General features: G+C 37.5%; 1 protein-coding gene across 2 annotated transcripts in view; it reads right to left on the bottom strand.

The window, feature by feature from the left end:
• fras1 (Fraser extracellular matrix complex subunit 1) overlaps window positions 1–19,698 on the bottom strand; it is a 137,144-nt gene that overhangs the window by 76,336 nt on the left and 41,110 nt on the right. For both annotated transcript variants that reach the window (XM_058374626.1, XM_058374625.1), the window contains exons 7-18: window positions 18,739–18,822; window positions 17,957–18,058; window positions 17,390–17,581; window positions 14,086–14,175; window positions 13,942–13,980; window positions 13,660–13,807; window positions 10,346–10,492; window positions 9,325–9,459; window positions 4,254–4,397; window positions 2,452–2,592; window positions 1,983–2,123; window positions 1,210–1,377 (exon numbers count right to left, since the gene is read on the bottom strand). In XM_058374626.1, coding sequence (XP_058230609.1) covers window positions 1,210–1,377; window positions 1,983–2,123; window positions 2,452–2,592; window positions 4,254–4,397; window positions 9,325–9,459; window positions 10,346–10,492; window positions 13,660–13,807; window positions 13,942–13,980; window positions 14,086–14,175; window positions 17,390–17,581; window positions 17,957–18,058; window positions 18,739–18,822 — 1,531 coding nt within the window. The remainder of the gene's footprint in view (window positions 1–1,209; window positions 1,378–1,982; window positions 2,124–2,451; window positions 2,593–4,253; window positions 4,398–9,324; window positions 9,460–10,345; window positions 10,493–13,659; window positions 13,808–13,941; window positions 13,981–14,085; window positions 14,176–17,389; window positions 17,582–17,956; window positions 18,059–18,738; window positions 18,823–19,698) is intronic.

Raw genomic sequence — 19,698 nt, forward strand, 5'->3', positions numbered from 1 at the left:
TCCAAACATCCTGCTTACAGCAAGCTGTCGCCCTACAGCTCTTCACCACTAGACTTTTTGTGTCCTTTGCAATGATCTAATAGTGATGTTGAATTCCACAATCTTCAAGAAAATACAGCAATCTACCAATATAAATTCTAAAATTCTTCTATCTAGCCTTAAATTTTATGTATAACCACATAACTAAAAAGGCTCCAAGTCAAACCCTATTATGAAGCTAGAAATGTTAACCACTGAAAGACCTCTTGAGGTACTGTGCTTCAAAACGGTCCTTCATATATCTCTATATCTATATTCTCTTTATTTAAGTTTCTACCAGTGACATCCTGGAACCCATTAGAAGCCTCATTAGGAACTTAAACACAAGGAATAAGTCTGAATGACCTGTTCATAGCAAAAGATGAACTTACACATGGAAAGTGCTACTGCTATACCCTTGTATTCATCCCCCTTTTCATTGACCTTTGGTCATACCAAGCTTCTATCCACGACATCTATATCTACCCCTCTTCACCACCATTAAACCCCCCCAGCCACCAACATGACCTTCATCTGGTCTCAACTCCTAAACCGATTAACTTAATATTTATATTCGCAGTACTTCCTTGTAAGTTTTCCATTCCCATTTGAGTTTCTGCGCCATTAATTTCTCTGTACAGATATTTCTGTGAACCACCCTGAGGCAGTTTTTTCCTCTATGCAGGTTTCTAGACTACAGGGACCCATTTCTGAACCATGGTTCTCCAGCATGTGCATCCTGTCACCTTAGGTGATTAGTTACAAAGTGAAGATCGTAGGTTTCATATATCAACTGCAAACTTTTTTTCTCTCAGGAGGCCAACCACAATTAATTACATTTCAACTTCATCTAGAAACTGGAATAATAAAACAGAGCCACAATTTGGCAGTAATTCTTTTCCCAGCAGGTCTCAACCCTATGCCGGTCCAGAGAGACCGTACCTTTAATATAGCAGATTCAAAAGCCACAGAAAAGGGCTTTGACTAAACAGCAATAGTGACACACTTTCATATTAGAGCTTCTGTTGATCAATACAATTATTTAAAAGTCACTAATTTAACAAAAGCATAATAATAACAATGATCAATCTACCAAAACCTCACATGCTCCCTGTTTATTCTAACTGAGTAATCCCAGCATCCCCTGTGAGAATCATACAGGAAATGAAGGCCTTGGCTTGGTGTACTTGCCTCTGCAGATGAGATCTGAGTCGAGGTAATGCTGTGACAAACAGGACGATAAACACATGCCATTAGAAACATGTGCATTCTGAGGCTGCAGCACTTCCTCTGGCTTTACACACCGTAGACAGTCTGAGGAATCGGGACCTACACAAGCCCGACAAGATACGTGGCAACCTGCAGAGAGAGAAAGCAAGTAATAGAGAGAAAGATGGATGACCAGAAAAGAAGGAAACAAAGCAGGGGAAGTAAGAATGAGAAATGTGGTGGGAGGAAGAGAGAGAGTAATAGTGAGAAAGAAGATAGAGCAGAAAAATGGATCGGCTTCTGTAACAGACACATCTCTGCATCCTTGGCTCTTGATCTCTGGCTTAGCTCCCAGCTGGGCCACTAATATCTGTTACTTTGAATTCAGTTCATACACAACCCAGTGGCGTCATAACTTGTGTTTATGTTCGCCATCTGCACTCTGCTGTAATCTCTGCTCGAAAACTGCTCATAAAGTATCCTCAGAGTCATGACACTTTAAAAAAGAGTAGTCTGCATTGCATGCCTGGCCTTGACGATGAAGCATTTGTACTTGCAAAAAAAAAAAAAGGCAAGTTTCATAATAACTTGCAACAATGGATTACATAACATGTGCTCTGCCTGGTGACCTTGAAGGTCCACAAGGGAAATATTACTCCCTTGCGATGTATCCAAGCTCGAGTCAATACTCTGAGTGTAAAATTATTATTATTCATTGAATATCGTGTAGCCGAGGGTAGAAAATGAGCTCTTACTGTAACAGCGTCCATCTCTGTTGAACAAACCCTCTCCACACGACTCCACGCACTCGCCACGGTGCAGAAGGAGAGAGCCGGGGCATGAAGAGCACTGGGCTGCTGAGGGTCCGGAGCAGGATGCACATGAGCTGTGACACACTGAGGGACATGACAAAAATCCGTAAGAGTAGACCAAAAAGTCACACGATAATAAAATAGCCAAAAAATGCATTTTTTTAATCTGTGCTCAGTATATACCATTCTGTAATTGTGTAATAAGAAACTTTATAAATTACTTTTAGTAATTTCCAGCTCAAGGTAATCTAAAAAACAATACCCATAATGTGAAAAATGTAATAATGAAACAAAATATATCTGTGGGTGGCACTTTGAGGAAAGAAAATCTACACAGCTTGATTGCCTTTACAAGAATAACCTACACATCCACACTGATGTTACTGTGGATGCCTTTTGACTTGATACTTACATTGACAACGGCCGTGTCTGTCTTTGTAATGCTGATCCGGGCAATCGGAAACACATTTCCCATGATGCAGTGCATAGCCACTGGGGCAGCTCAAGCAGCTGGGGTTATCAGGCTTACAGGTGATGCAGGATGGGTCACATTCTACATCATAAGGCACAAATAAAGTAAGCTGATTTAAACGGAACTTGTTTATTCATATCGAGAATGGGATGGCAATGCAGAAGTAACAGAGCTAACACTTCACATTTCACAGCTTTCGAAGACAGCGTGTTTAAACAAGGTATGTTTGGCGACGTGAGCAGACAAGCGTGACATCCTTCAACACAAAACAGCAACAGCAGTTATCGAGTGAGCCGGCTGAACCTCCTCGAATTCGACAACATCCGAGCTGACGATTAGTCTTTAAGCTGACGTTCATGATTTTGTTGTCATGCCGCAGCCTGAAGCTTCTTCGCAGACCCTCCTGCATGTCTGTGCACCTACTATTTGCCACAGATGATTGAAACTAAGCCCCCTGTGGAATTCTGAGCCACTAGCAACACTAAACATATGCCTGGGTGCTTAGTGGCAGGCTACATGTTTTGTATTTTATTTTCAAAAAATCAGTGGCTTTTTTTCAGTAATAAATGTGATCTAAAAATGTTGTATACTTCGTTTTTATTATATATGGGAGGCTGTGATGGTGTTTATAAAGTTCAGATTTTAATCAGATTTATCTGAATCTTTATTTTAATTAATTATTTCCAATAACAGCAGCTCAGAGAGTATTTTCAGCTGAAATGCAAACAGCCGGTCTGTATTAATGCCTTCATTCGCATTTATCTTTTATAGTAACAGCTAATTCACAGGGGACTGTTTGGAGGATGGTTCACAAAAACAGATTGTTTCTTTAAGTGTATAATTGCTGATATGGTGAAGTTTATTTTTTTTCTGTGAGGAAATGTTTATGTAGCATTTTTGAAAGTAGTCTCCGGTGTCAGAGGTACACTCAGATGTGACTTTATTTCTTTAGACATAGGAAAGTCTTCAGTATGGAGGGTTTGGGGATTTCTCAATGACATGACAAGCTGCAGGTGTTTTGTTTTAACTTGGTTGGTGAGGGTATGAGTGTTTATAGCTGCTAGAACCGCTAATGTGAAGTAAGTTTCAGTGACATTCCACAACATTAGGCATAGCTATAAACAAATGAAAAGTACGATGTGTCTTTCATTTCATTGGGAGCCTGTGCCTATCTTAGGTGTCAACGGGCATCGAGGCAGGACACACCCTGGATGGAGTGCCAACCCATTGCAGGGCACACACACACACAACGGGCGATGTAGCGACTCCAATCAGCCTAGTAGCATGTCTTTGGACTGTGGGAGGAAACCGGAGCACCCGGAGGAAACCCACCAAGCACGGGGAGAACATGCAAACTCCTCACACACAGTGAGTGGGAGCGAGACTCGAACCCAGGACGCTGGAGGTGTGAGGTGAACGTGCTAACAGATTGTTTCCCTACAACGTGTCTTTATTTAATGAAATAAAACATTGTTAGCGTTTGCCAAATTGCTGAGAAATCAAAAAAATTGCAAACTCTGTTGATTTTTTGTTCTGTTCAGGATGCTTTAAAGAAACTGTAGATTCATAAATTTGCAATATTATGACAGAAGATTAATTCATTTCTTCAGCCAATGCTTGAAGAGACACTAAAACCTGACTATGCTCTGTTTTTTCATTTTGCTGACAGAATTAATAATACCTGTGTTGAGTCTGAAATTTGCACAATAATAAGTGAATAAGTCAGCTGTACAGTTGCTTACCATAACAGCGGCCTTGACTGATGTAGAAGCCCGGCCCACACTCTGCAACACAAAAGCCGTCCTTCAGCAGATGGGACGGGTCAGCGCATGACAGACAGTCCTGAGGACCCGCCCCTTGGCATGAGGAACAGGAGTCATGGCAACCTGCAGAGGAAAGGGTCAAATATGCCATTGAGAATCCGAGCGGCGTCTATTCAGGGATAAACTCTGTTTGATAAGCCTTGGTGAGAACTTTCAGTAGCGTGACTTAGACTACATGCCAGTGCGAATTGGAACAAAAGATGACCTTTCTGTGAAACCCAAGCTCTATAAAATGCACACAAACACACACACACACATGGCCCAATTACAGTACCTTCTTTTCACACGGACCGCATCGAACCACACAGTGAGACGTCTAGCTGATCTAATAGAGAAAGTGCTGACTAGAAGCTAAATTAGCCCAGATTTTGCCTCGATAAGGGAGATGACCTACTGAGATCTAACCTTAAATTACCTCGCTCCTAGCAGCAACTATAATCAAAAGCTTAATTGCGTTTTTCCTGATGTTGCTAGCTCTTAAATGCGTGAAAAAGAGAAATAGGATTCTCACATTTGTTATAAAAATATTAGCGAATAATTCCATCCATTTATCATACCGTTTATCCTACACAGAGTCATGAGGAGCCTGGAGTCTATATTAGGGGTCTTGAGGTACAAGGTAGGGGTCACCCTGGACACCCATCATAGGGCACCATCACACACACACACACACACACACAGACAATTTAAAGATATCAATCAATCTACAACACATGTCTTTGGAATGGGGAGGAAACCGGAGTACCTGGAGGAAACCCTTGAAATTTGGGGAGAACCTGTAAACTCCACATACACAGGATGGAGGCAGGAACTGAACCGGTAAATTGCTAATCACTAAGCCACCATGATCTCCCACATTAATTCATTAACATACAATGCTGGCAAATGGTGGTAAATGGATTAGAGGTTTAGAACAGGGTCTTTCTGTGGTTCATCAGGGTTTGAGGGGTAAAATAATTCAAAATAAATCCACATTGTATATTTATGATAGGTTTTGAGTTACCCTGCTTCTTAATTTAACAACTGTCACTTTATCTCCCACCAACTCCACACTATAAATAGTACGTGTGGGCCTATTCGAATAGGATTTTGTTTACAGTTTTCTGTTTTTTCAATCACCTTTACAAGCTACTACATGAAACTAATACATATATAGATGGCTTGTTAACACCTTGAAAAAGTTTTACAGCTACAGTTTTTTTCTCCACACTTCCTTCCTTCCTTCCTTCCTTCCTTCACTTAAAACTGAGCGCTACTATAAGATTTCTCGTTCCTACAACACTTGAGAATGCCGCGCCTGGGAATCATGTTTCATTGTGCATTGTTTACAGAGTTTCTGGCATCAGCTAGAGCTCGCAATTTGTTTTAAGTTTAAGGCCTTGTTTCACCAGCTTCACTGTGAGCCCCAGAAAAAAAGAGAAACGCAAAACTAGTACACCATAAAATATAATAGTGCTGACAGACTGGATAAATATGGTGTCACAGATGCAATTCAGAGAGAGTTATTGGCTACTAGAGATCTCTTTTACTATATATATATATTTGTGTGGTTGACCCGCCTGAGAGATTACATATAAAACACACATACGAAAATTTGGGAATCCGCAGTTTGTTCTGAAAAATGATTTTAGATTGGACAAAGCCTGGTTAGCTCTTTTTATTCATGTTTTCACAAAAAGAGTTGGTTAGGATATATAGTTGAAATTTTACTGTAAGAATTAAAATTTAGACAAATAATTAATTAATGATTAATGATTAATAATGCAAGTATAATGACAGACACATCCATTACGATCGATGAGAGCGATGAAACTCTATTACAGTCAGAGAGTAAAAGACTGTAGGAGTTAAGACATGACACAAAAGTGCATTTATCATGACTTTCTATTAGAGGAAAAATACAAAATAAAAAAAATAAAAAAATAATAATAATAAAAAGAAGAAGAAATATCCCATAATAAATAATACAATAATAATAATAATAAAAAAGGAGTAATTATAATTTTAATTAAGAAAGAAGTAGTGATTCTAATAATAATTAGGGAAAAAAATAAAATATTTTTTTTCAATAAATGTAAAATGGAATAAAAATAATTTCCAGGTGCAGTGTATATTTTTAAATTTTGGTGGATTATTGAAGGATAACAAATATAAACATATAATTAAAAAAAATAAGTTATTATAATTTTAATTAAGAAAGAAGTAGTAATTCTAATAATAATTAGGGAAAAAAATAAAATATTTTTTTTCAGTAAATGTAAAATGGAATAAAAATAATTTCCAGGTGCAGTGTATATTTTTACATTTTGGTGGATTATTGAAGCATAACAAATATAAACATATAATTTAAAAAAATAAGTTATTATAATTTTAATTAAGAAAGAATTCTAATAATAATTTGGAAAAATAATAATAATAATAATAATAATAATTTCAATAAATGTAAAATGGAATAAAAATAATTTCCAGGTGCAGTGTATATTTTTTAAATTTGCTTTAGATTTTTAAATTTTGGTGGATTATTGAAGCATAACAAATATAAACATAATTAAAATAAATAAAATAAAATAAATAAAGTGTTTAAAAAGACGTATACAATGAATATCAACGTATACTTTGAACATGTCTGGTTTAAAACGTACAGCATTTTCTACCACAAAATTCACTCGCTGCTACTGTTAACTGCTGTATCAGTGTGACTGCTGTATGAAAATGTGTGTGATGTGCCAAAAAACACTGCCAATAATGTGTGCGGTTAATGTATTTAAATGTCTTATACCGCTCCACACGGTTAGCATAAACCTGACTAATCTGTTTTGGCTTCCGAATCCTGTAAATCCTCCAGGACGAGCCTTTACATACATAATCCACTTCTGTTAGATGATTATTCAACCTCATACAAAAACTCCAACATCCTACTTTTTAGGAATATTATTCCTCATCCCTCATGTCTCTGCTTGGAGCTTCTGCATTAACGACTCACTTTCTGCCCTGAAGGTCTACACTTCCCAAATATAATTTATGTCCAGGACTCATCCCTGCTTTCTTTCCAACTTCTGAGTGACTATATTTATTGTTAAAAGTGTTATAGAAATAAAACCAAATTGAATTAAATATTACTATACTTGTTTTTCATCAGTTAATATTCAGCCGTATTAAAGCCGCTAAAATCCTCCCCCTAGGCTGGAGATTCCACAGGCATTCACTCAACTGTATATATTTTAGACAAATCCAATTTCTGGTCCGAGTTCATTACAGAGTGGAATGGACCAGCGACACCAGCTGCTGTAATTGCTTTGGATGGTCCAGTGCTCCTGTCACACACCAGTTAGCACGATCGCTATCACACGGTCCCTTCAGAATTGAAATGGCTGTGGACAGCTAGCTCGTCAGGCCTGGGATGGCTTCTATTTGAGTCCCTTGATATTCATGCGAGCTAGAGAATGATACCGTAAGAGAGAACTCAAAAAGATACCGAATCCAAGGAGCTGTGTATGGTCCACTTCTAATATTATCACAAAATATCAGCTTAATGTTTGGCAGGTTTGGTTAATATATTTTAGGGTTTAAAATTAAAAAGCATAAGCATGGAACAGTGTCTTCTAGTCCCTGCAGGACTTCAGAGAGTGTTTTGTGATCGTTGCAGCCGAAAATGATTGAATTTGCTGTGCCTTTTTTCAAAAGTCGTGATATAACTTGTTTTTATTTTTTTGGAAAATGAATTTAATTAGTGGAACTGCAAGCAGAGGATTCTTCTTTTTAACTCCTAGCAGTGAAGACACATTTATTATTTACTTTCTGTGATAGCTCTAGTCATGTTCGGTTGATTGTGCAATGTGACGATGTCACATCAAGCATCTCAGCCCAAAATCTGCAGAAAATCTGCTGCAATTTTTTGAAAAACCGCTGAGATTTGCACGAATTTCTGCAATCACAAAAATGGACTGGTCTTAGCTGGCCTTATAATAAAACTGTACATCATGTTTTGATGTTTAATTTCAATTCAATTTCAAAATTTAATATAATCAAATTTAAGTTCAATTCAATTTATGCCCAGTACATTCCAATGCAAGAGCATCAAATTCACTGAGTGAGATAATGTCCGGTCAATTCTAGACAAAATTGATGTTTCAATTTTACATGTGAGGTAAATAGAATTTCATGAACTGAATTTGACATGAATTGTTGAATTCAAACCATGCATTCAAATTTGCATTTATATTTCGGCAGATCCAGATTGACTTACATTTTTATCTCATTTTATACAGCTGGGCAACTGAGGGTTAAGGGCCTTGCTCAGAGGCCCAGCAGTGGCATCTTCTTCTGATCCTTATGAACCTTCTGATCAGTGGTTCAAAATCTTACTAAGCTAAGCTACCACAAAGCTACCACATCCCCATGTTCTAACTGTAGAACCAAATTCGGTTTCATTTCACAATCTAAACTCAACTTTAAAATTTTAATGTGCAATCTGAAGACATGTCCAGAATTCTCAGTGGTGCGAATAAGATCCCAGACATAAAAGTATAATAAAGTCATGTTTTATACAATGCTGTATATATATTTTCCTGTAAAAGGTTAAAAGAAGTGCTTCCAAAAAATATTTCAAATATCAGGGTAAAGCTTAGAGAATACAAGATGAGTATCAGTATAGTCTGATACTCGAGGTTTCAGTACTGTTTTTGGAAAAAAAAAAAGAAAAAGAAAAATTGTGCCAGCTGAAGCTGAATTGCTGAATCTGAATTCGGGAACATGAATTTGAAAATGCAACTTACTGAAACAAAACTAAATAAAAATTCATATTCTGTAATATGTGAGATTAATATCTTGTTGACATCTATAAATTGTGAAGAATTCAATGTTTTTCATTTCAGAAGCCCAGCTTTTTCATTGCCATCTACATCTAAAAGAATGTGCTGTGCATGTTGTGTCATATGTGTGGGCTTTTTCCTTTTCTTTTCTAAAGCACAGAAGATGGAAGAGCACTCACTCAGGCACTGTGTGTGGTCTTGGTATAGTCCCGTCTCGCAGGCGGCCACACACTGCCTACCGCTGAGCAGCAACGACCCACCACATGCTGTACACTCGAAGCTGTTCTCACAGGTGACACAGGATGGCTGGCAGGCTGGCAGAGGCATAAAAAGAGAGTGGGAGAGAGCAGGAGACAATAAATTAGGGCATAACACAATCGGAGACTACGCAGGAGATTAATGTGTGTGTGTTTGAGTGTGTGTCGGGGGGAAAAAAAAAGAGAAAGAATGAGTGTGAGTCACCAAAATATCCATGACAGATTGAGACAGTATTAAACCTGCTGTGACATCCTAATTAGCATTTCATTCCATTATTATTCTACACTGAAACTCGAGCCACAAGAGAAGCAGTGAAACAAAAGGACAGGACAAAAAGTGAACTGAACTGAAGTGATGACGCCAAAAGCACAAGGTCAGTCTCGGGGCACATTAGATGCCTGTCAAGTGATGTTCGATCCCACCTCTGACCTCAGAATGAAAGGGGATGTTTTTGGAAGAGAACGAACACGTTCTGGCCTGTTAGTTTTGAGTCACGCTCACATACATGCTCCTTTTACCTCAGAAGGGAAAATTATACTTCTTATCACCATTACTTTGTAGGCTCAGGGTGTGTGTTAAACGTGTGCGTTTATCTGATATATTTAAAAAACACACAACATGTGGAAAAACTGCATTAACACTTATCATGTAGGGATCGGTTTATGGATGAGAAACAACAACTATATGGCCAGCATTTATTTGATGTGTGTGTGTGTGTGTGTGTGTGAGAGAGAGAGAGAGAGAGAGAGAGAGATGAAAGGCAAAGAATGAGACAAAACATTTAGACAATCATTCTGTCTGCTCCTATGACACTGACAGGCATCATAGGAGAAAATATGGAAAAAAATATCATATACAAATAAGAGACAAACATATAAAATAATTCAGAAAGCCTAGAAAGTTATGGATAGTTCTAGAAAAGAAAAAATTCTGAAAGGGTACCTGCACAGACTCTGCCATTAGGGAAAAAACCGTGAGGACAAATGTGCACACAGTGTCCTTTCCACAGAAACGCTCCAGGGTCTTTACAGCTATTGCACTGATCCGGCGTAGTGGAGCATGTCAAACAGTCTGGATGACACTGGACCGCTGTCGACACACATGCACACACACACACACACACACACACAGACATTAACAGAACTTTTCTAGTAGTAGCAAATCAAGGCGAATAGACTCAATATGATCGTGCAGATTGTTACAGGTGTCCATGAAATCTTCAGGTATTAATGGTGCAGTCCATATATTAGTGCACATGACATAAAACTCACAGAAGTTGCTTTAATGGTTGCTAAAAATAGTGATATACTGACTACTGGCTGGAATATGCACACCTGAGATTAACAGCTGTTTGTTAATAGAGGTTTAGGTTTTTTAATATTATATGCTGAATACAAAACAAAAAACAAACTTTCTACAAAATCTGCCAGCTGATTACAGATCATCTCAAGAATAAACCACTAGACCAGAGTAGGTGCTTTGATATTTCAGCAAAAATTTGTTTTACATACACTGATCAGCCATAACATTACGACCACCTGACTAATATTGTGTTGGTCCCCCTTTGCTGCCAAAACAGCCCTGACTCGTCGAGGCATGGATTCCACTAGATCCCTGAAGGTGTGGTGTGGTATCTGGCACCAGGATGTTAGCAGCAGATCCTTTGAGTTCTGTAAGTTGTAAATAACTTATAGGACTTAAAGGATACTTTTGATAGATACTGACCACTGCAGACCGGGAACACCCCACAAGAGCTGCAGTTTTGGAGATGCTCTGATCCAGTCGTCTAGCCATCACAATTTGGCCCTTTGTCAAATTCGCTCAAATCCTTACACTTGCCCATTTTTCCTGCTTCTAACACATCGACTTTGAGAACAAAATGTTGACTTGCTGCCTAATATATCCCACCCACTAACAGGTGCCATGATGAGGAGATCATCAGTGTTATTCACGGCACCTCTCGCTGTTCATAATGTTATGGCTGATCGCCGTGTATTTCTTGTCTTATTGTGTATTCTTTTTAGTATGATGTTCTACAAATAGAAAGAAAAATAAAACTTGCAATAAACATAAATATGTGTTTACAAGTGTTTTATACTATTAATAAGCACACAAACTAAAAGCTTGTCAATGTTATGCACCACACAGTATCTGGCTAGCATGTTTATCTAAAGCTTCTGTACATTTTTCTGTAGCTCCACCTCTTTCCCTTAAATGGTGATAAAGGAAACATAGACTTTTTTTTTTCTTTCTTCACAGGTCAATTGAAGAAGTGGAAGGTGTGTCGATGATTTATTTTCAACTGGTGTATAAATCTCTGGCAATAGAGGATACCCTGCCAATTAATAATCGTATGAATTTCTTACTGCAAACACATTTGGAGATTTTCTTCTCGGCACCACTTTCTTATAAATAATAGGACTGAGTGTGTGTAGGAATGAAAGCAAGTGTAGGAATGAAAGCAAGAAGACACTTGGATGCTGAGTATAATGATCCTGCCAAGTGGAATTGTAGTGGAGGGAACCGAATATCTGGCAACGTGGGTGCATGTTCATCAGCAGCAGACGTTTACCAGCTGTTTGTAGAATAGTTATTAGGGTCTTAATAAGCTGTCTCAATGCTGTAGGTTCGGAAGTGCTGACACGATACTTTTCTGTACCGAGCTTGAATCCTACAAACTACACAGAAATTTAAAACATAGGCACATATAATGCTAATTCCCACAAACCTAATAAAAATCATTAGTGCAAATGGCTTAAAGTGAAAAATTCCCATAGAGTAGATCAACAAGACACAAAAGTTTTATGTTCTAACTTTCCCCACAAAATCCATGAGCAAGGTAAAATGTAATAGAGGTCCACACCGGTGCACAGTCACAAGCACCGAATTCATTAACCAGACTCCCAGCATGCTAGCAGGTGCTATCTATCAGACGCATGCTGCTCACTATCAAGTGTGATTAATTGGATGAATGCTGAATGCAAAGGGAGAAAAGGGCTGTTTTCTGAAGGAACTCTGTTGGGAACTAGAAATCCAATTATCTCCCCACAGTCAAGTACAAGATTCATTTGGTCTGTTGTTTTGGCTCTTGTTAGTTCTCACAGGTGCATTAACATGAAGTCACACTTCAGTGGAGATCTGAATTTTCAGATAGCTGACTCTAAATAACAAACAACAGTGTCTTTGTTAACACTTTATAAGAAGAAAGCCTTAATAATAATAATAATAATAATAATTATTATTATTATTATTATTATTATTATTATTATTATGTAATAATAATAATTATTATTATTATGTGAAGTCTATTAATTATTGAATTATTATTATTGAATATGAATTATTATTATTATTATGTGAATATTATTATTATTATGTGAAGAATATAATAATAATAATAATAATAATAATAATAATAATAATAATAATAATTATTATTATTATTATTATTATTATTATTATATTTAATATATTTAATAATGAATATTATCTAGACATTTTAGTGGTTTTCTATGCATTATTAAATACTATACTATAGATTCTTAAAATGAATTTGTTGAAGAACTAATTATTACAAATCATAGAAGTGCCATTTTTAACTTGTGATTTGTGTAATTGGATTTAAGGTTTGAATGAAGAGAGCAAAACTGGCCACGGCTATGAGAGGTGGGAAACTCTTTTTCCCCTGTCAATCACTGTGGCACCAGCCAATAGTGGGCTTCTGTGAGCTCACAGCATGTGGAAGAAGGCAGACAGTGCCTTGTAACTGCCCTGTAACACAGCAAGAATCACATGTCAACCCTAACTCTCCCTGGTTGCTAGCTGTCATATGATACATTTATGGCATTTGGTAGATGGCCTTATATAGAGCGACTTACATTTTATCTCATTTTATACAACTGAGCAATTGAGGGTCAAGGGTCCAGCAGTGGCAGCTTGGTGGACCTGGGATTTGATCTGATGGGTAAGAATGAACAGATGACCAAATTGGGGTGTAAATGGGGAAATATCCGGTCTCAACTTATCAGTAATACAGTACGTGAATATGTATAGCAGGTAAGGGAGTGTCTAGGAGCAGTGAGCTGAGCATGTGTCAAAAATGTCAAGAACAGAACAAATGGCAAGCAAGTTGGATAGAACTAGGATTTCATTTATATAAATGGTGTCCTAGGACTGTAAAGGTTTCATGAATTCCAAACTAAACAAATCCAGAACCAGAACTTTTAACTACCGACAAATACACACAGATATCTCACCTGGGTGGCATTCGGGGCAGCACTGTCCCTGCTGAGGCATGGCAAGGGTGCCGACAGGACACGTGGGACAGGAGCGCTGATAACAGGTCACATGACCATTTTGACACTGGCACTCCCGACATGGACCATCACTCACACTCTCCAGATTCTGAAATAAATATTATTCACATCAGTATGATTCCATCTTCATCTCCCGACATCATCAGTGAAAGAAACTTCACAAAATATTTCGTCACAAAAATTGTTAACATCTTGCAAATTGGGTTTCACAGTTCGACTTACAGCAAGACGTCTGAAACTCTTCACAGTGGATTTCTCACCCTGGAGAATACAACAATGGGCAGGATTTTGGTTTATTCACATTAATATACAGCATATATTTTATAGTAAAGCACAACATATTGTATTATTTTTTTTACTCCATACCTCGTTTTCCAGGTGCGTATACACACAAGAACTGACTGATGGTTTACACTCTGGGCAGCACTTCCCACTTAAATACACCAACTCTTCCCCCTGGTACACAGTAAAAATGTGTGAATGTGTTAAAAATAACCTGGCAAATGACTTTCCTTAAAGTGTTAGCAAACTTAAATCCCAGAAATGCACATGCAAATTATTTCTCAAACTTTTTATGCAGATTCCTAGTGTTGACATAGTTGACGTCATCACCGTCAGTGTCTTCTATATGACATTGCTTGATTACCTCAATGTTCATCATTTAAGAGAGATGGGATCTCATTAGAAATGGAAACTATATTATAATAGCTTTCTTGTCTCACTCTGGCTTCAACACTAGCCAACTGGGAAGCTGATAATTTGTCATTAGAAATCGTAGATAACACATTAATAAGTCATCTTGGAAAACGATATTTATGTCTATTTATTACATTTCTCCCAGTTGGGTAAGTCTCAAGGTTGTTGGTCATATCCTAATTATACATTCACACCATTAATCAGAAGAATGGAGGTTGCATACTGTCTTTGGCAGGGTACCCAATGTCCTTCCAGAACTGATTACTGACACCTTTGTCCTATCAGAGGCTACAATCCTGGACTGTTTAATCAGACCAACACTTTACTACATCACTGTAAAGTTCTAGTCAAGTTCTTATTTTTGTTTTGTCTCATTTATGTCATGTCTAGTTCTTGTGTTTATTTCTTGTCATGTCTAGCTCTGTTTGTGTCTAGTTCTTGCTGTGTTTAGTTCTTATCATGTCAGGTTCTTATGTCTAATTTTAGTTGTTTCTAGTTCTTTTTGTGTCTAGTTGTTATGTCTAGTAATAGTTGTTTCTAGTTCCTACACGTCCTATTTTATTCTATCTAAATCTAGTTGTGTTCATTCATTGTTGTGTCTAGTTCAGACTGTGTCTAGCTTGTTGTGGGTAGTTCTAGCTATGTCTAGTTCCTGTTGTGTCTAGTTTTTGTGGCTAGTTTAAGTTCTTGTCTTGTCTAATCCTGGTTGTTTCTAATTCTAGCTGTGTTTAGATTTGTGTCCAATTCTTATCAAGTCTAGTTCTAGTTGTGTATGTTTCTAGTTGTATCTATTTCTTATCATGTCTAATTCTAGCTGGGTCTAGTTTTTATTGTGTCTAGTTCTAGTTGTATCTCATTCTTATTGTGTCTAGTTCTGGTTTCTAGTTCTAGCTGTGACCAATTCTTATCAAGTCTAGTTCTAGTTGTGTATGTTTCTAGTTGAATCCATTTCTTATCATGTCTAATTCTAGCTGTGTCTAGTTTTTATTGTGTCTAGTTCTTATAGTGTCTAGTTCTTGATGTGTCTAGTTTCTGCTGTGTTTAATTCCAGTTGAATCTAGTTCATGTTCTGATTGTTTCTAGTTCCAGCTGTGTCTAGATTTGTGTCCAGTTCTTATCAAGTCTAGTTCTAGTAGTGTATGTTTCCAGTTGTAGCTCGTTCTTATCATGTCTAATTCTAGTTGTATCTAGATATTATTGTGTCTACTTACTGTTGTGTCTAATTCCAGTTGAATCTAGTTCTTGCTGTGTGTAGTTCTTATCATGTCAGGTTCTTACGTCTAATTTTAGTTGTTTCTAGCTCTTTTTGTGTCTAGATCTGGTTGTTTCTGGTTTAAGTTGTGTCTAGTATTTCTGTTCTGTTCTTATCAATTCTAGTTCCTACGTGCCTAATTTTTATTATATGTAAATAAAAGTTGTGTCTCATTCCAGCTGTGTCCATTCGTTGCTGTGTCTAGTTCTGACTGTGACTAGCTTGGTTTGGATGGGTCGTTCTAGCTGTGTCTAGTTCCTCTTGTGTCTAGTTTTTGTGACTAGTTTAAATCAAATCAAGTTCTTCTCTTGTTTAATTCTGGTTGTTTCCAACTCTAACTGTGTCTAGATTTGAGTCCAGTTCTTATCAAGTCTAGTTTTAGTTGTGTATGTTTCTAGTTGTGTCTATTTCTTGACATGTCTAATTCTAGCTGTGTCTAGTTTTTATTGTGTCTTATTCTTGTTGTGTCTAGTTCTATTTGTATCTAATTCTTATTGTTTCTAGTTCTGGTTTCTAGTTCTTGCTGTGTCTAGATTTGTGACCAAGTCTAATTCTAGTTGTGTATTTTTCTAGTTGTATCTATTTCTTATCATGTCTAATTCTAGTTGTACCTAGTTATTATTGTGTCTAGTTATTCTGTTGTGTCTAATTCCAGTTGAATCTAGCTCTTGTTGTGTCTAGTTCTGGTTTCTAGTTCTAGCTGCGTCTAGATTTGCATCCAGTTCTTATCAAGCCTAGGTCTATTGCTCTATTGTGACTATTTCGAATGGTCTTGTCGTGTGTAGTTCTAGTCATGTCAGTTTTAGTCGTGCCTAGTTTTTGCTGTGTCGCGTTCTGGTTGTCTCTTTTTTATCCTGTCTAGTTTTTTTTGTCTTGTTCAAGATATGTCTAGTTCTTGTGTGCTTGAGCTAGCCTTGACCTGCCTTCTTTTGTGCTTAACTCAGTCTATAGAATTAATTGTTTTAGTGATTACATACCACCTTACTTCTGAATTTGTCTGGTTTAGATATTTTTGTTTAATCTAACTTTCATATATGGATCTAGTTTTCGCCTCGAATTACCTGCTAGTGTGTTCCACAGATATTTGCTCTCATTCTACTACATTCTACATTCTACTAAATCACACTCACACTATCATTCACACAGGTCTTGGTCTGATCACACACATTTCTGATTTATACTACACTTCACTGCTGTATTGCAGAGTGCTTCGATGCGAGAATGCTCATATCTGCCATATAAATGCTATATAAATGCTGAGATAGATCCTGTAGTTCCTCCTCCGTAAAAATTCAGGTCAATTCCATTCTCGGACCCCATCAGAGATGTCAAAAGACACAGCAGGCACTGACCCTGTATCCTAATAGAAGTTCTGACCTCAGTCCAGTCTCTGATGTGGTCATATGTCAGTGGCCACAGCATAATAATAAGAGTGCACACACTAAAGGATGCAAGAATCCTCAAAGGTCACACTTCAAAACTTTTAACACTTTTGAAAACCTCATGTATAATTCCGAACATTACCGACAATGGTGCCACCTTGGATAACCTCTTCTACTTTAAAATTAAACCCCTTTAAGTAGCACTGCAGACATCCTTAACTAACATATTTAAAATAGACTGAAATGAAGCTATGCTGCTAAGTACAGAAAACCATGATGTTAAGTCATGACGAAATGTGAATTCAGCTAAAATATTAAAAAAGCATGATGGTTTTCTTACCCGTGGGCAGTCCAGTCTAGCACACTCAGCACGTTGGCATAGCACATGGCCACGCTGGCACGTGCAGAACTCACAGCCTGTACCGTTCCACATGTCACCATGATAACGTGTGGTACCCTCATATAGACAGCTGCCTTTGGTGGAGACGCACTCCTCACAACACTGGCCGGGCCGCCTCACCTTCATCTCACCCTGACAACACACACACATAAATAAATACATTCTGTGAACAAATAGGTATAATAGGTTTGTATCACTCTTTTTACAGACGTCCAGGACCGGCAGGACAGAAAGAGTACACCACCTCAACCCCCTATTGCCCAGCAAAATGTAACGTGACACAAGAATGTATTTCAAGCAAAATGACAAAAAAAAAATATAATTCTAGTAATCATTCAAACATCACAAGCACACAAAAACGTGGTATCAAATACAATTGCATTACAATTAGAACAAAAAATATACACTTCAAAGCTGTGTGTTATTTTACTCAGAGGCATGACTGGACTGGTGAAGGATTATTGTGCGTTGTGTATGAAAGATTTGGTGTAATGGCTTCTAAATGACCTTGTCACACTGGAGAGGGCTGCATTTTTCTGTATGACATCGTGATTGCCCGCGGTGACACACACAGGTGGTACAGCTGCTTTTCTGCCACTGTTGACCATCCTGAGGAGAGAAGATATGATTTCAGGCTTGAATCTAACAGTAATCAAAACACTTCTCCCTTCTCACAGTCCTCCTCACCTAGCAGTAATCCTAATCAACCACCTATTGCTTCCATTTTACGATTCAAGAAGTTGCTGATTATTGTCTGAATACTAAATACACAAAATGTTCTGGAACCTAAGCCCTGGAACATAAAGCCCATCCACAATTATGTGCTATGTCCAACAAGACAGACTCATGACAGCTTAAACAGCTAATGTGTTCAGGTCTGATTAAGGACGAGGCAAATCATGCAGAAAATAGTCATCAGGGATGGGGAATTAATTTACTTGAGAAATTAACCAACTTTCCATACTGTTGCTTGTTCATCAGTCGTGACTAATTTTCCTCATTAGATCATGATTGACCTGACACATTGCTGATTGTTGACCACACTCTTTGCTCGGTCCTTCGTTCTAATGTTTTTTTATTGTCTCCCAGTGACTATGTGTAGATTATAGAAACCTGATGAGTCACACAAGAAAGAGGAGTGGAAGATGTAGAAAGAGAAAACAGCTTGAAAAAGAGGCACATAATGTGCTGCTTTAAGACCTCATTTTCTTTCAAGTTGTCAAGAATATTGACCACAGGGTCTCTCTCCACTGCTCTGATCTCAAGAACATCACTATTTATCCATGTACCTTGTATTCTTTTCCAGCAGCTATGCAAGGGTTTGAAATGCACTGAGGGCAGCATTGTCCTGGCTGGATCACTAGGTTTTCGTTCTGAAAAGGACAAAAACAAATATAATTCATGTGGAGTTCGTCGTGTTTGTACTTTTTTTGGCACATACAGTGATGAAAAAATTCTGTGACTTGATATACCAAGAATTAAAACTCCTAACCCCTACAACTGCATAATTATGTATCACCATAAACTAGATTCCAATTGATAATAAATTATAAATTAATAAATTATAATAGAATGATTTGGTGGAACATCGCTTTAATGCATTGATGATTGAGGGCATTTGATTATTTACCCCAGCACTTGATAGGACTGAGGTCTGGACTTTCGTTATGCTGAAGCCTTCATTTTTCCTCCATTCAGTTTTATTCTTTTTTGTTGTATTTGGAATTATTGCATGACACATTTTCAGCCAAGCCTCAGCTTTCAGACAGATTAGCATCATAAAAGCCTCGAGAATGCATTAATATAAAGAGGAGCTTTTTTCAACTTGATTACTGCAAGAAAAAAAACAAAAAACCTGGGTTCTAAAAACCATTCACGAATATAGCTGGTATGGGGCATTTGTAATGGTCCCTGTTCCAAACATGGTTAGTTTTTTATTTCCAGATTAACTTTGCAAACCTATCCTTCCTTTAAAGTCTCTTATTCAGCCTTTTTCTGAATTGAGCAATTTAGCATTTAATGTTTTAATTGAAGACAACAGTTCTCCGCATTTGGTTCTTATGGGTCTGTGATTTCTCATATTCAAGCATTGGGTGAATGTACTAGGATGCCACAACTTGGAGAACTGTCTTCAAAGGTCTCTATTTCCTAGTAATTTTTCTCAATGTTGCATGATAATTTTAATATTTTTTTTGGAAATGGTCTTATAACCCACCTTAGAACAATAAGCAGCAACAACTGCTTCTCTG

This window comes from Hemibagrus wyckioides, linkage group LG22 (assembly GCF_019097595.1).
Source record: "Hemibagrus wyckioides isolate EC202008001 linkage group LG22, SWU_Hwy_1.0, whole genome shotgun sequence".
NCBI lineage: Eukaryota > Metazoa > Chordata > Actinopteri > Siluriformes > Bagridae > Hemibagrus > Hemibagrus wyckioides.